The sequence below is a fragment of the Camponotus floridanus genome, unplaced genomic scaffold (assembly GCF_003227725.1).
Source record: "Camponotus floridanus strain SB8 unplaced genomic scaffold, Cflo_v7.5 scaffold83, whole genome shotgun sequence".
Classification (NCBI taxonomy): Eukaryota; Metazoa; Arthropoda; class Insecta; order Hymenoptera; family Formicidae; genus Camponotus; species Camponotus floridanus.
In genome coordinates, this window is record NW_020229853.1 from 49,072 (window position 1) to 67,028 (window position 17,957).

Here is a 17,957-nt window from a genome sequence, read left to right on the forward strand (position 1 = left end):
CGACTCAAATAATCTAAGTAAAATAATAACATTAATAAATACACTATATAAAGTCAAGTCGGATAAACGTAGAGGCCTAATCGATGGCACAGGCCTCCATTACAAAAATCCTATTTAATAAATAATGGATGAAATAATGGATGAAAACGATAGAAAATTAATAAATGAACAAATAGGATTATTAGAAAGTAAACAGCAAACCTTAGAACACGCCGCGAAAAACCAAATTAAAATTTTAAACTCCACCATAATTCACTTAAATAAATTGGAAAACATATTAGATTATAATAGAAAATTAATTAATCACTATATTAGAAACTATACTACGCGAGAAGAAATAGACGAACATTTTACTGTAATAAGAGCTTAATATGATAAATAATTAATAAGAGACGCGAAAGATATTTTGGAATACCTCACATATATACATCAGGGTATAATGCATCCATTGTTAACACCCATAACTGACATTATAAACCAATTAAAGGAAACCGTACTTCAATTATCGCGAGGCTCATATTTCCCCTTTGAAATTAATCAAAACGAATGGATAACGATAGAAAATTTTATAAAAATAAGTGCGTATTGCGAAAAATCGAAAATATATACAATATTAAAATTCCCCATCATTACGCAACCTATGTACGAAATTTTTAATGTCATTCCGTTACCAACAATCGATTATAATAACAAATTTGCTTATATAGAAATAGAGAATAAGTTAATGATTGTAAATAAAGAAATACGTACCTACTTAAGTTTAACAAAACAAGATCTAACTAATTTTTATAAATAAAAATAAACAATACATATGCGAAAGCAATCTGACATATCATTTAAATATAAATACGAAATGTGCGCCATGCGAAATAAAAATATATACAGGGTGAGGAAAAAGTACCGGGACACCTAAATAACTTCTGAACGGTTTGAGATATCGGATTGAAATTTACAAGGTTACAATGGTATCACACAATCTATCACATAACACCAAAAACGCCCATTTTGACACCCCCGGGGGGCGGGGGGGAGGGAGGGCGAGAAAATTTTAAATGGAATGTGGGGTCGAGTGAGGGTTCGTTTGAAAGAGCTTTTCAAGATGAGAACAACGCGATGTCGCCGAGGTCTCTACGATTTTTTTTCGCAGAGTTATGATCATTTAAACATTGAGATTTCGCAGTAGCGGAGGGCCCACGACGAGGACGTGAGAAAGACTTTCCGCGGACACGTGTGGATAAAATTGCATGTAGGAAGGCATGTGGGGTGTGCGTGCTTGCCCAGTAATTAACGACTCCAAACCACCTCTGCTGTGTGCGTGTGTGTGTGTGTGTGTGTGTGTGTGTGTGTGTGTGTGCGTGCGTGCGTGCGTGCGTGCGTGCGTGCGTGCGCGTGCGCGTGTGCGTGCGTGTGTGTGTGTGTGTGTGTGTGTGTGTGTGCAAGACCGAGGATGTAGTATGTAATTAACTAAGGCAAGTATAGGAAGGTTTATATCAATTGTTCAAAATGTGCACCATCAACTGTTTGACAACAGGCTATCCGATGATAAAAAGATGAAACGGCATTTTGAATGTAATTATGAGGGATAAGAGCAGCTTCCTGAAGAATCCGATTTTGTAATTCATCCAGATTTTGTGGTTTCGTTTTGTAAACTCTTTCTTTTAAATAACCCCACAGAAAGTAGTCGAGAGGTGTTAGGTCAGGCGATCTAGGAGGCCACTCGATAGCTCCTCTCCTACCTATTCATCGCTCAGGAAACATTGTGCTTAGATAATGACGGACGTTCCTTCCGTAATGCGGCGCAGCACCATCTTGTTGAAACCATGTGTCCTCAAAATTGTCCTCCACGATAGCCTGTATTGCTGGAATTATTTCATGTCTTAGCATATCCTCGTACTTCGCAACTGTTAAATTTCCATCGATGAAAAATGGACCAATGAGGGCATTATTGAGAATGCCTGCCCACACATTTAATTTTTGCGGATATTGCGTGTGTGTTTCTTCAATCCAGTGAGGATTTGCGTCAGACCAGAATCTGCAATTGTGCCGATTAACGTTGCCATTTATCTGAAATGTTGCTTTATCTGAGAAAACTATGTTTGATAGAAAGTTAGGATCCTCGTCTATTCTTTCCATCATCAACTCACAAAATTCAATGCGCCTATCAAAATCATCCTCATTTAGCTCTTGCACAAGATGGGCTTTATAGGGATGAAATTTATTATTTTTTAATATTTTAAGAACAGACTTTTGATCGATGTCATGTTGCAGAGCTACTTTACGGCTTGAATCATGCGGATTTTCGATGAAGGATTGTAAAACATCTAATGATTTTTCTGGATTTGTTGCTGACTTTGACCTACCTAATACTGGACGATTTTTAACACTTCCAGTTTCGTTGAAACGCCTTATCGTTCTCTCAACTGTAGATCTTGAAATGGCAGTATCTTCATTGCGAAAAGTTTCATTGAAAAGCTGTCTCACATCATTGTACGATCTCAATCGATCGCCCCAGCCTCTCATCATCAAAAGAGATATGCGCTCTCGTTCAGAAAGACGTAACATCGTTGACTGAAGGGATAAAAATGGGTCAAACTAAATAAACTAATACTTGGATATCAAGTGTTAAAACTTATTGAAAAGACAGCGAAGAGTAAAAATCACGAATCGTGATACAGTAAACTGTGATGAATGTTCAATAAATTAACTCGGGAAGCGATAATCGAACAGAACTTGGGTACGATCTGAGATTGAAATTAATTTCAACCGCGTTCGAGATCCGAACTTCGAGGAAGAACCTGGAAACGAAAAACTGAGAGCACATGTGCTATCGATAAATGGCACTGCTACGGTTTTGGGAATAATTCATGCACACGCACACCCACCCACACACACACACACACACACAACAGAGGTGGTATGGAGTCGTTAATTACTGCGCAAGCACGCACACCCCACATGCCTTCCTACATGCAATTTTATCCACACGTGTCCGCGGAAAGTCTTTCTCACGTCCTCGTCGTGGGCCCTCCGCTACTGCGAAATCTCAATGTTTAAATGATCATAACTCTGCGAAAAAAAATCGTAGAGACCTCGGCGACATCGCGTTGTTCTCATCTCGAAAAGCTCTTTCAAACGAACCCTCACTCGACCCCACATTTCATTTAAAATTTTCTCGCCCTCCCTCCCACCTGCCCCCCGGAGGTGTTAAAATGGGTGTTTTTGGTGTTATGTGATAGATTGTGTGATACCATTGTAACCTTGTAAATTTCAATCCGATATCTCAAACCGTTCAGAAGTTATTTAGGTGTCCCGGTACTTTTTCCTCACCCTGTATATATACGGAACAGATTATCGTGAATATTGTAACGTAAAACACGTAATAGTAAACCATATGATATGGATTGACTTACGTCAACCACACTCCTGACTTTACTCGACTGCATCCGAACAGCAAGTCACAATAAGATGCGATAAGCACTCTGATTATAAAAAAATAATCAGAAATACAGATCGAATTACCCTACGTGACAATTGTAAAATGAATCAACAGACATAATGTTACAGATTAAAACAATTACATACACTTCAGAAATCGAAGAATTTCAACTCGAATATAATATAACAATCTCTAAAAACAACAACTACACAAATGACGAACAAAAACTTAAAAACATAGTAAATAATCCAACAGAACTAAAGGAACTAAACAACAAATTAGAAAAGATAAATAAAGATTTAAATAATAACGAAAATAATTTCTTTAAACAAAAGACATTCATTTATCCAATGGCTTCCAGTGGAATAACCACTATAATTATTATAATACTAATAATATGGATAAATGTAAACAAAATCTAAACAACCGACTGTTACAATAATAGACGAAACTGACAAACCATACGGAATGCCTAGACCAATATTAAAAAGGACTAAGAGCACACGATTTTAGAATAAATAAATTTTAACTTAGAAATAAGAAGCGATTATAATAAATATTGTAAACGGGAAACATATTGTATTCAAAACAGGGATAGATATATGTATATTTAAGAGATAGAAAAACTCCGTTTAGAACTTCTGTTTTTCTTTTCCAACAGGGGAGAGATGTTATAAAGACTATATGTCCGAGAGACTATAACTTATTATTTTATTTTACTGTGAATATTAATAGAAAGTTCGCGAACCGCGTTAAACCGCTACCTCACAGCGAACCACGCGCGAGTTCGCCGGAAACGCGAAAATGCCAACAAAGGGATTTGACTTTGAACCTCCTTCTTGCATTTAGATTGACCGCCGAAAATCCCTTATGACCATATACAGGATTGGCAGAAAAACCTGACACATTTTTAAAAATCGTAATTCCCCTCCAAGTGAAAAGAGGGCGCTGTAACTCCGGGAGCGAAAAATAGATGGTTGAAGGTTTATGTTTACATATCAGTACAGTTCCAGTATGGAGAAGTGGCCGCCGCAACAACGCGCGTTCGTTTGCAAGCGTTTTTTCATAACTCAGTCCTACGTTCAAGCAATTCGCGATTTTCGTATTGAATATTCTCTTCGTCCACGAGATCCCGTTCCCTCTCGTAATTCTGTGAATCTGTGGGTCAAAAACTTCCGACAAACAGCCACAGCCACGAAACAAAAGCCTCCAGGGCAACCAAGAACGGTAAGAACCCCTGAAAATGAGACACGCGTTCGCACCTCTCTGCAACGAAGTCCACGACGTTCTGCCGGTAAACATGCTCAAGCTCTCGGAATGTCTCGTCGATCGTTTAGCAGAATGTTGAAAGCGATGAATTTTCATCCCTACAAAATTCTCATAACCCAGGAATTGAAATATACCCGTCTGCTGTCTCGCAACACTGAGTTTCCATGGCCACCACGTTCGCCCGATCTCTCAGTGTGTGACTTCTTTTTGTGGGGCTATTTGAAGCAACGTGTCTACGCTAACAAACCTCGAACCTTGGACCAGCTGAGAGCCAATATTCGGAGAGAAATTGCAGAAATAAAGCCAGCGATGTTGAAAAAAGTGTATGATAATTTCGAAAAACGCCTCGAAAATTGTATTGCTTGTAACGGCCATCATTTAGCCGATATAATTTTTGGTAAATAAACAAAAAAAACCTTCAAGTGTCTAGTTTATTCTCCCGGAGTTTCAACCTCTTCCGATTAATAGCGGCCGCGCAAGTGGTTATTAAAATGTGTCAGGTTTTTCTGCCCAACCCTGTATGATCATGTCGCTAGGCGATCCCCTCCAAAACACCCCTGAAAAGGAGATGTTAAAAACCGTCCACCGCGAGTCCGTGGCGGACAGTCGATTATTAACTATCTAAGTGCGACAGCGAGATAAGGAAATTATAAAAGAAATTGAAGAAAAGATAATGTTAAAGAAACTGTATTTTCGAGATTAATAAATAACTATAAGAAACTACAAAAAACTCAAAATAGGAATTAAATCCCTGCGGCTACTTCCGGCACGCGAGGCTCCCACAACCTCATGATGGTACCCCACATCCCCTGGACCGTCCCGGTCGCAACAATTCTCAAACTTAAGGGGTAATACTACCTTGTAATTTTTTTTGACTATATTTTTTATTGGCTTAAATGCTTCCTCAACTATTCAAAAATGATATCCAAAAGTGTTTATGTGGGGGAAAATTTTTTAAATGGTTCAAAAAGTCGATTTTTCGAGTGAAGTCACGATGCCGATTTGCAGGTAATTTGAGAGCGGGCTTCGATTGCTCGCTTTTTAAATTTTCAGTTTATTTAGCGGCTAAACAGATGTTACCGGCTGTCAGTGCTTATTGATCTTTTAAATTAGGCCACTAGATGTCTCCACTACTCGAATTTTCATACTAGAATAACAGCTGATGCCAAAAAGTCCGTTAGAAGACACAACGCCGTTTTTCATGTGAGTAACACGTGTTTATCGTAGTTGCAGTGACTTAATCAGTGTTTCTATTACAATTTATTGTGAAAATGAGTGAAACTCAATATCAATCACGCAAAGGAATAAGAGGTGATAAAAGTAAAGCGTTTAAAAAAAATATCAAAGGTCGCAAAGTTCAAAATCGATATACGCTAGAGCAGTCAATTGAGAGCGTTGGAACGTCGGCAAAAAAATTAAAGCTATCGGAAGATACTTATGACGTTGATTATGATAGTACTTTTGGCTATCGTATACTCTGCTTATCAACAGTTTTCTTTGAGCTTTATTTGACGTGTTAGTGTGTCATAAGTGCCACAAACCAGTGAAATTCACCGAAGCAAGTAAACAAGGCTTGGGCTTCAAAATTGTGGTTAGTTGTGATGAATGTGCCCCTGTATACATAAGTAGCTGCCCATAAATCAATAACAAGGCATATGAAATAAAGACGAATGATTTTTGCAATGCGTTTATTGGGCATTGGTATAAATGGAATAAAAATATTTTGCGCATATATTCATGGATTTACCGTCACCCATGTTTCAAAAAAGCTATAATCAAATTATCAACACTATTCGCGGCATCTGAAACTGTTTGTTCTTTCTCGATGAAAAATGCTGCTCAGAAAGAAAAAAAAAGACTATTGATAAAGGCGAAAACAACGGAATCACTATCTCAGGCGATGGATCCTGGCGCAAAAGAGGATTTTTATCACTTTTCGGAATTGTTTCGTTTATAGGATGGTACACTGGAAAAGTAGTTGATATTGTGGTGAAAAGTAAATTTTGTAAGGCTTGATGTGGAAAAGTAAGGAAGATACAGCTGATTGAATGGAAAAAATCCCACGAAACAGTGTGCCAGGCGAATCACGAGGGCTCGGTTGGAAAGATGGAAGTTGACGGAGCGACCGAGATGTTTTCTCGAGCAAATGAAAAAAATGATGTTACCTATATTAATTATGTGGGTGATGGTGATTGTAAGATCTTCAAAACAATTGTTGAGATAAATTCAAGTGTACATAAAAAAGAGTGCATCGATCACGTTCAGAAAAGAATGGGAACTCGGCTCCGAAATGTAACGAAGACTAAAAAGTTGGGCGGCAGAGGTAAATTAACAGGCAAGTTGATTGATGAATTTACTATTTATTATGGACTGGCTATATGTAGACACTGCAACTCTATTGAGGATATGAAAAAAACTATTTGGGCCACGTTATATCATAAAATTTCAACCAATGAGAAGCCTCAACATCATTTATGCCCGGATTGTGGTGTGCTTGGCAATTACAAAAGGCAATCACAGGAGATGAAATCAATCATGAACATGATCCAGCAATGCCAAATAAAGTTTTTGAGGATATAAAGCCTATTTACAAAGAGTTAAGCAGCGATGAGTTGCTAACGCGTTGCTTGGGCGGGTTTACTCAAAACTCAAACGAAATTTTTAACGCAATGGTGTGGTCAATGGCTCCAAAAGCTGTTTCCAGTGGCAAAACTATCCTTGATATTGCCGTGGACTTTGCAGTAATTTATTTCAATGATGACTACAACGGAATAATGCAAGTTATGAATCAACTTGGTATAACAATTGGACTTAATTGTTATAACTTTTACTCCGAAGCCGACGCCACGCGCATCACGCAATCTGAGCGCTCCCTGACTAAAGAGGCAAGAGAAGCCCGTAAAACAGCTATTTCTTCGAGAAAGGATCAGAAACAGAAGGATGTTGATGTGGAAGGCCAATTGTATGGCCCAGGCATTGCAGATTGAAGGTAAACAATAAAATTCTTTAATATTTCAGTACTTGAAACTTTTAAGGCGTTTTTCTCAAAACTGTTTTTCGAGACGGGCGATCAACTAGCGCCTTCAATTTTCAACCGATCAACTCCAAATTTTAACTGTAGCTTCCTAATGACATTTTCAAGTGAAGTACGTAGAATTTTTTCGATTGATTAAAATATAACGATTTTATGGCCGATTTTCAACCGATTTTTTCATCGAAAACAAATATTTTTCTTCATATTAACGCCATTTTTGTAAAAATTAATATTTCTTAAAAATCCTACGTATTTCATTAAATTTTGGCATCTTCTTTCAAAATCATTTTGGTTTTTCGTTCTAGATTAAAAATTGCGACCTGCAGGTGGTCGCCCAGGAAGGTCATGAAAAAAAAGGAGTTTCCATTCGTCAGCCACTGCGCCGCCATTTTGTTTTTAAAAAATTAAAAAAAAATTTTTTGTTGTGTACTTTAAGACTTATATAAACATGTATGAAATACAGAATTAAAAAATATTGATTCATTTTTCTTATATAAATTGAAGAAAATGACCCTTGATTTTGTGCACACAAGGTATTACCCCTTAAAGCCTTTATTTAAAAAATTATTTGTCAGATTTAGAATTTATCCTCCCTCTCATCATCTCCTTAAAAATAAAAACGTATTTTGTCTTCAAAAAATTGTATAATTTGATGCATTCTACAGAGTGGAATAAATTTTTTTCGCAAATTTCATCGTAAAATATAGACTTTTATGTATGAATTGAAAAAAAATGAAATTTATACGTTTTTTTTTGTAGAGTTATACACCAAAGTTACCTATACATTTTTGTACATTTACCGCCAACATTAGTATTAACTGATGCGCGCCATGAGATGGTTACTAGTCGAATTTGAAGCATTGTGTGTGGGTGGGTGGGTGTGTGTGTGTGTGTGTGTTTACATTTAAAAATTTGTGTTGCCGCCTTGTCTTCGGATAATCTCTTGCAGACGCTCCTGCATATTGTTACAGACTCTAATTATTTTCTGAGGAATTTCATTCCATATTTGATTTAGTGTTGTAATCATTTCCATATTTCTGTCCTCCAACACACACACTCCGCGAAAAAAAATCGTACAAACTTCATTTTTTTCAATTCACACATAAAAGTCCATATTTTCCAATAATTATCATAAAATTTGCAAAAAAAATTTATTCCACCCCGTGGAATGCGTCAAATTATGCAATTATTTGGAGATGAAACACGTCCTTACATTTAAAAAGATAATGAGAGGGGGAGGATAAATTCTAAATCTGACAAATGATTTTTAAAAAAGAGGCTTGAAGCTTGAGAAGCTTGTATTTGAAAAAAAAATTTTTCAAATACCAGCATTTCTGACGGAGTTATATTTATTTGAAGTTATGCGAAAATTTGACATGAAATTACGTATGCAATAATTTTGTTAACGAGTATATAAAAACCGAATTTTTTCAAGAAAACAGCCATATGAAGATGAAAAAAATGTGTTTTTTATTTTGATCTAGACTACAATATATTCAAAGCTCATCAAAATTGGAAAGGGACAGTTCCGACCTAAGTAACTATAAGTTAATTATAAGTTAACCTAGTAAACTTAGTAAACACAAAGTAACAATAACATAACATAATATATCAAGTAACAGTAACATAATACATCAATTTCCCATTCAATAATGTAATTATATTTTCTTTCTCTCACTTTAACAACTCCTTCTCTTTTCTATTATGTACAAAGCATTACATTGTAGAATGGGAAATTATAACAATGGGATATTATTAACATTGATGTAATATTACTATTATTTTATGTTTATTGGATAAATAGTTAATAAATTAGTGAGTAAATAGAGCGAAAAAAGAAGGAAGTGCTATAATAGAATTGTAAAAAATAATATTGTAACTCTAAGAGAATCAGAAATAAATATATATTAACAGCATACATAATAAATTAATTATTTGTAGGATTATGAGAAAACGAAACTATTTTAATATTGAATTAAGAAGAAAGTAAGGCTTTATATAAAATCATAAATTTTAAATATCGTGAGTTAAGAGCCAAAGTGGATGTTCGTGCGTTAGTTTAACAGAAAGTTAATTAAATTCTGTAAAACTGACCATTATGCACAGGGCACGAGTTTTTCATAATTAAAGTAAATTTTTAATCTTAAATTAGAAATTTCTAATACTCTTCTTATTCCCCGGAAAAGTTTTAGGCAAGAAAAATATAAGGTCGAAGTTTGAGTCAGGAAACAAATAATTAATTTTTTTGTTAAACTGTGACGCATGACCATCCGTGTCTGGTTCTTAAGGCCCTTGCACAATGTTAAGCAACAGGCAATAAGAACAGAAATAATATCTATTCTCTGTTCCTATTGGTGAATATTTTCTGTTCCGCGCACTTATTGGTAAATAGTTTCTATTATTTCTATTGCCTGTTGCTTAACATTGTGCAAGGGGCTTTATAGCCCGCGATATTTAAACTTTATATTTCAATATCATTGTGTACAAAATTTTTTGAAAGTGATTTTGATATCACTTGTATTATTGTATAGTATATTGTGCCTAAAGTGCGAGTTTTAGGTAAACTGATTGATATTTTTCAAATGTCTTTCCATTTGTAGATAATGATATTTATTGACTTCCTAAAAATTACAATTCTTGCTTATAATCTATCTTACAGCTATGCTACTTATTTCTATTCTTATATCTATTTAATTTTTTTTATTATATCCATGCACATACACTATTCTTTTTTTTCTGCTACTGAAAGTACAGTAAAGCCTCCAGAGTTTGTCTCAAAGGACTGAAAGTGCAGAAAATTCTTGGAAAGGAAAACAAACTGAATTTCTTTACTATAGCGTGAAATTATTCAATAGTGATACACTTGCGAGAAGTAATGGCACACAATTGTATAAACAAAACTATCAGTACTGATTTTCGCTTGATCGTGTGATTGTAAGTGTTGCGACGCACTATTACGTGATATGTCTGTATGATGTGGAAATAGTATGATATTAGTTTGATGAAAGTACGTACGCAGAGGAAATCAAAATAATAAAGATTCAACTAATAGAGACTCTATTATAATTACCTGTTGAACTTAACCTATTAGACTTCTACTTTCGATTTTATTCCTCTCCTCCTCCCCCCTCTCTCTCTATCTATCTCTTTCCTCTCTCTTTTTATTATTTTCTTTCCTATTTTCTTCCTTTCTTATTCTATTTCCTATCTATTCGTTGTTATTGTTAATCTTCTTTCCTTTCAACTACTTTTATTCCTTTTTTTCTTTCTTCTCTTCTAATATATTTTCCTTATTCTGTCAATATTTCTATTAAAATTTTTGTGTTCCATTCTACATATCTCATATTTTCCTTCGTTTTCTCCAAATACTTTATTTATTTATTTCTTTTTCTCTTTTTTCTTTATCATTTTTCCTATATTTCATTCCCTAATCTTTAAATTGCAAACCTTTTTTATCTTATCCGGTATTCCCTTTTCCTTTACATTCATCTTTACATCTCATACTTTCTAATTTTTCTCTATTTCTCTTTTTTTGCATTTTCCTTTCTATATTTTGTAGATAATCCAGAGATTATTTATACTTTGTAATAAAATGATTTAACCCATTAACTACCCATGATTTTTGCCTATCTTTGAGCATTATTCTTAATAGAAGTGACGAGAAATTCTTTAATCAAAACCATGTTTCCTTCTAAAATCAGGTGTGTTCTTTCGATTAGCGTGGTCAAAATTTCATTTTCATGCTCCAGAAAAACAATATGGCGGATTTTAAGTGAAAAGGTACCGAAAAATTGAAAATTTTTTCTTTTCATATTTTTTTTTCGAATGGTTTCGGTATTGAAATTCAGTTCTAACTGTGCACGTTGGTGCACGTTAGAGTTGAAGTTTTTGAAAAAATTTTTTCCCCAAACTTACACACACTGCACCTTTCCAAAATGGCGGATTTTGCATAAAATTCTGTAAAATATAGGTTTTTCTTAAATCTTTCTCTAAAAATCAACGAAGTATGTATGTTTCTCTATTCAAAATGGATTTTTTCAATAAACAGTACCCTACCGAACATGTACCAATAATTTCAGGAGTTTACAAATTCTTTCCTCAGAAACAACGCATCTAACACGAAAATTGACCGGAATACTTTCATTTACAAATTTTATGTGGAATACAACAGTATTTTTTTCATCCATGAATTCTGATTTTTTTCAATTTACATCCATCATATTGGATCCGCCATCTTGAATTTGGGAAATTGGGAATTTGATCATTAGATTTGGATTTAGAAGTCATAAAAATATGAAACTACGTTCAGAATTGCTTGTTGCAGGACTCTTGTGCGTCGTTAATTACGAAAAAATCTATAATTTTTATGGTTTTGAAGCCGCCATATTAGATCTGCCATCTTTGAGGATATCCAATTTATTGGTGCATGTTCGGTAGGGCACTGTTTATTGAAAAAATCCATTTTGAATGGAGAAAAATACATACTTCGTTGATTTTTAGAGAAAGATTTAAGAAAAACCTATATTTTACAGAATTTTATGCAAAATCCACCATTTTGGAAAGGTTGCCGTGTGTGTAAGTTTGGAGAAAAAATTTTTTCTAAATCTTCAACTATAACGTACACCAACGTGCACAGTTAGAACTGAATTTCCAAACCGAAATCATTCGAAAAAAAAATATGAAAAAAAAAATTTCAATTTTTCGGTACCTTTTCACTTAAAATCCGCCATATTGTTTTTCTGGAGCATGAAAATGAAATTTTGACTACGCCAATCTAAAAAGCGCACCTGATTTTAGAAGGAAACATGGTTTTCATTAAAGAATTCCTCGTCACTCTTATTGAGATAATGCTCAAAGATAGGCAAAAAATCATGGGTTTCTGGTCGTTAATGGGTTAATATAATGATTTATCATAAAATGATATAAGATATAAAAATAAAGTTGTAAAAGAAAAAAATGGAGAATGTTTTCATACTTTAAATTTTTTTTCTTTTTCCACACACACACACACACACACACACACACACATGCACGCGCAAATGCACACACACGCACGTCCGCACGCATGCGCGTACTTTACATATTTCTCTTTTTAAAAATTTCATTTATTTCCACTTTCTATCTCATTAGGTTTCCTATATAATCTCTTTTCCAATTTTTTTGTTTCAAATTCTCTAACTCTTGTTAATTTCTCATCTTTTTTGTCTTTTAATCTTTTTTTAATTCTAATTACAGCAAATTTCCTTTTTGGTACTTTATTTCGCAACTTATTTCTATATATTTCGCAACTTATTTTTATATATTTCCTCCTTTATTATATGTATATATATATTTGACATTTTTCATCTCCAAGTCTTATTTTTTCTTTACTCTTTCTATTCCTCTTCTTTTTCTACATTCTCACATTCTTTCCGCTTCGTATTTTAATACCATGCCAATTAAAATGCTAAACAATTATAATGTCTTTGTGTTTTAAATTCTCTTTGTATCTTTTTGAAACATTCTTTTTTTATGCTTTATATTTATCTCATAGCTGTCATCTCCTTTCTCAAGTCTGTTTCTTATATGTTATGCTTTTTGATTAAAACATGTATTCAAAATATTTTATTCATTTCATTTTTTTCTATCTTCTTTTCCTCCTAACTTCAGTTTATTTTATTTTTCTTCTTATTTTTCTTTTTAAATATCATACCATCTTTTATCTTCTCCACATTGATCTTCATTTAGATGTCACACATATTTTTTTCTATGTGAATCTCTTTAATCTTTTTATTATTATCCTCATTCTTCTCTTCTGTTATCAAAATCATATTATTTGCTTTCTATATATTATATCTTTCATATTTCTGTATTAATGAATTCGATTATCCGCACTATATAAAGTTACCTAATTAAAAAAAAATAATATAAACATTTAAAATAATTAAAATCCAATTCTGGCATATTCATTTTATTTAACAGAACATATATTAATATTTTATCCTGAAAGGTTCACATATATTATATCATTGCATATTTAAATATTTTATATAATCTGTAATATACACTAGTATGATGTAATACGGATAATCGAATTACAAGATTTCTGTCCAAAATAGCATCAGGAATTTGTTATTAGCAGCAATAAATTTAGAATATTATTTACATACACTCGCGCGCATATATGAAATTTAGCATCACAATAATCAAAAATACAAATTGACTCTAACAATATTATATCATTATACTAATCAATTAATCAATTAATAATCAATTAATAATAATCAACTATTATCTCACATTTTGTTGTAATATTAGGTAGTTTAGGTAGACGTCAACCAAGCAGTTCAAAGTCTTCATCAGATGTGTCATACTGACGCTCAACGTGTTCAAAGTCCACAACTGCACAGAGAGAATTACATCTATGTAATAAATTTTCTCTAGTTTAAATAAATCTACTAATATTTAACTTCTTTATATTAAAAATGTTAATTTTATAAAACTCTTCAAGCTCTTTCCCATACGGAAAATAATTAGTATTAGATATCCACTAGATATCCATTATAGACAAGGATATCCATGAATATACGAAAAACAGTCATTACAGATGCTATAGATATCCAAATGTTCACAATTCGAAGTTTCATAGATATCTACAGGATGTGTAAATCAATATCCTGTAGATATTTTTACAACATTCAGTGGATATCTAGGTTGTTCGGAAAGTAATTTCGTTTTTTCCCAACAGAGGACTTAATTGTATTTTTTCACAGCCAACTTCACACTTAAGCCGCATAATCATTATATATCTTGACAGCTGATATAGGCTTGCTTGTGAAAAAGTTCGATTGATTCTACGCAGTAGTTTTTGGTTGGTGCCCTTTCAAATATGGAAAGTGAAAAGCAACATTTTCGGCATATTTTACTTTTTTACTATCGAAAAGGTAAAAATGCTGTTCAAGCAAGAAAAAAATTATCCGATGTGTATGGAGAAGATGTATTGACAGAATGCCAGTGCCAAAACTGGTTTGCAAAATTTCGATCCGGCAATTTTGATGTTGAAGATGCACCACGTTCTGGTCAGTTGAAGCTGATGAAGACACAAAAAAAGGCATTAATTGATGCAAACCGGCGAATAACAACTCGTGAGATCGCTGAGAGATTAAATTTATCGAATTCGACCGTTTATGATCATTTGAAACGCCTAGGTTTAATCTCAAAGCTCGACATATGGGTTTCTCATGTTCTTACGGAAAGAAATTTGTGCCGTCGCGTTGACGTTTGTGATTTGCTTCTCAAACGTCAAGAAAATGATCCATTTTTTAAGCGCATCATCACTGGGGACGAGAAATGGGTTGTCTACAACAATGTTAAACGTAAGAGATCATGGAGTAAAAAAGATGAACCGGCTCAAAGCACTTTGAAAGCCGATATTCATCAAAAAAGGTGATGCTATCTGTTTGGTGGGATTTCAAAGGAATCGTTTTTTTTGAGCTTCTACCGGACAACACAACGATCAATTCTGAAGTGTACTGTCATCAGCTGGACAAATTGAATGATTCACTTAAACAGAAAAGGCCAGAATTGATCAATAGAAAAGGTGTAGTGTTCCACCAAGATAATGCGAGACCTCATACAAGTTTGGTAACTCGCCAAAAGCTTTTACAGCTTGGATGGGATATACTGCCACACCCACCATATTCTCCAGATCTGGCACCTTCTGATTATTATTTGTTCCGGTCTCTACAAAATTTTTTAGACGGTAAAACCTTTACTTCAAATGGAGGAGGTCAAAAATCACCTGGATCAGTTTTTTGCCAGCAAAGAACAAAAATTTTATGAGCGTGGAATCATGCTACTGCCAGAAAGATGGCAAAAGGTATTGGACCAGAATGGACAATATATATAATTCAATAAAATATTTATTCACTATAAGAAAATCGTCTTTCATTTTCATAAAAAAAAAAACAAAATTACTCTCCGAACAACCATATCTATTAATATAGATATATTTACTATTATGTATTGATATTTTTGTGTGGATATTTATTCTATCTTCTATGATACATATGATGGAATTTGCCATCAAAAAAATTAACCGTCTGGTTAATTTTTGGAGCTCTGGGGCTCCTCTCACAAAATAAGAAATACATATAACAGTCTTCGAACTAATGCGCTCTTTGACCGATAAGTCATGATTCGTGAGACCAGTACCGCGGTCTTATATACTGTCTTACTTAGATGGATCTCACTTTCGAGTTAGGCGTTTTCCTTTTCGCCAACTAGCGGCAAGGCGTAGAAATATATGAATATCCATTGGATATCTTTGATAGTTACTTGGTGAATATACATTTACACTCAGGAAAACGGGCTATTAAATTTTAGCAAAATTTTTTAACATCTTTTAATGGCAATAAATCAGTTTTCCATGATATCACCGTATAAGATATGAATTTGACGTTATTCTATTAGTTAGTCAAGCATTTGCTATGAACTAAGCTATTAAATCTCTTTCTTCTTAGTTATGAGTTATTTATATTTAATCAATATTTGTCTCTGACTTTTTGAATGTCGTGATGTGTTTAAAGATCTGATTATATATTTAAATAAATAATTTATCACGATCTTTGGTTTGCTCGCGTTTTAATCGTCTACTTATATCTTGGCCTACAAATTAACCAATTTTACAATATGAAATAAAGCTCAAATTAAACAGTCTTCTTAAAAACTAAAAAAACCAAATTTGCAAAAAATGTTTTACTGGTAAAAATGTTTAAATGATTTACTGGTACAAAAATTTTACAAAAATTTTTTCCTGGTACAAAAATGTATGGGCTTTTAAGCTCATTTATTTCCTAATAAATTCATATTTTAATTAATTTTCTTTAATCAATTTTACGTTCTTTTTTGATAAAGTTATATCGTTTTGAGATTTGAATCTTACCGTTTCTACCGCATCTTGGATCGAGTTACACTTTAATTTCTTTTTTGAAAAAGTTTTCCATGATAATTTGTTTCTGAACTGCAGATTTTACAAGGAAATTTTCATTTTATAACATTTTCTTCAAAACGGTGTAACTTTATCAAAAAAGAAATCAAAAATAATTTATTAAAATATGGATTTGTTAAGAAATAAATAAGTTTAAAAACATTTTTGCATCAGAGGTCGATTTTCCTGAGCAATGCAGCAATTTAAAAAAAATTTGTTTCTCATTTCTCAAAGTCTATCTTCAACATCCGTCATTTTAAAATATTTTTTGTAAAATATTTTTTGTAATTGAAATTTTTCATCTTAATACGATAATTTTTCGCTAATTTATTGTTATTGAAGGATGTTCAAAAATTGTGCTAAAATTTAGTGGCTTGTATTTTTTGTATGTGAATGTAGATATGTGGATAACATGTGTCACATCTAGTGGATATTTCTGGTAGCTACTTACAATTAGTGGATATAGATATATGAATGCTATATACATATATCATTTGAATAAACACAATTAAACTGAACACCGCGTATTTTCATTCAAAGAACTTTGCACCGGCGATCTATCCGCGCTGCGAAAAAACGTCCGAAAATACGACCGTTAGAACTTTGTTTTTATTTCAGATATGTTTCTATAAATACATTTATATTTTAATTTCTTGTAAATATTTTCTAAATGTTTTTTTAAATCTTTTCCAATACAATTTGTGTAGTTTTTACTTATTGTAAGAAATATGAATAATACACATAAAAGAAAATTTATTTCAAAACGCCATGCTAGACGAATTATTGCAAATCAAACAAATATAGATATTGCAGGATCATCTAGAGAAATTTTAGAATGGCATACCATTAATACTTCTAAACAGACTTCAAATGTAGAATTGCGTAAAATCTCTGATGAAGAAGTTTCTTCATGTAATACAAACAGTGTTAATGATATGATTAATGACATATATGTCAATGTTACACCTTCAGAAGATTTTAATAATGATAATAATAATGATAATGATAAATCTGTTATAAATGAAACACATAAACATAATGCTAATAATGATAATGAATTAAATAAAGCATTAGCTACATGGGCTGTATCACACAATATTTCTCACACAGCTTGTAATGCATTGTTAAAAATTTTGAAGCAACATACTTCGCATAATCTACCTGCAGACACACGAACATTATTAAAAACTCCAAGACAAACCCATATTTTAAAAATATGTGAAGGAAAATATTTTTATTTCGGTTTGAAT

At 33.1% G+C, this 17,957-nt stretch overlaps 1 protein-coding gene across 10 annotated transcripts in view; it reads right to left on the bottom strand.

Moving 5' to 3' along the window:
• The window catches only part of LOC105248882 (cysteine protease ATG4B), a 274,541-nt gene that overhangs the window by 10,443 nt on the left and 246,141 nt on the right, over positions 1-17,957 (bottom strand). For 5 of the 10 annotated variants that reach the window (XM_025414545.1, XM_025414551.1, XM_025414548.1 and 2 more), the window contains one exon: positions 14,019-14,120. The exons of 3 other annotated variants lie outside the window; for them this stretch is intronic. In XM_025414545.1, coding sequence (XP_025270330.1) covers positions 14,019-14,120 — 102 coding nt within the window. Of the gene's footprint in view, positions 1-13,084; positions 13,627-14,018; positions 14,121-17,957 lie in introns of those variants that run through there. 2 more of the 10 variants (XM_025414550.1, XM_025414549.1) reach the window with 1 other exon arrangement.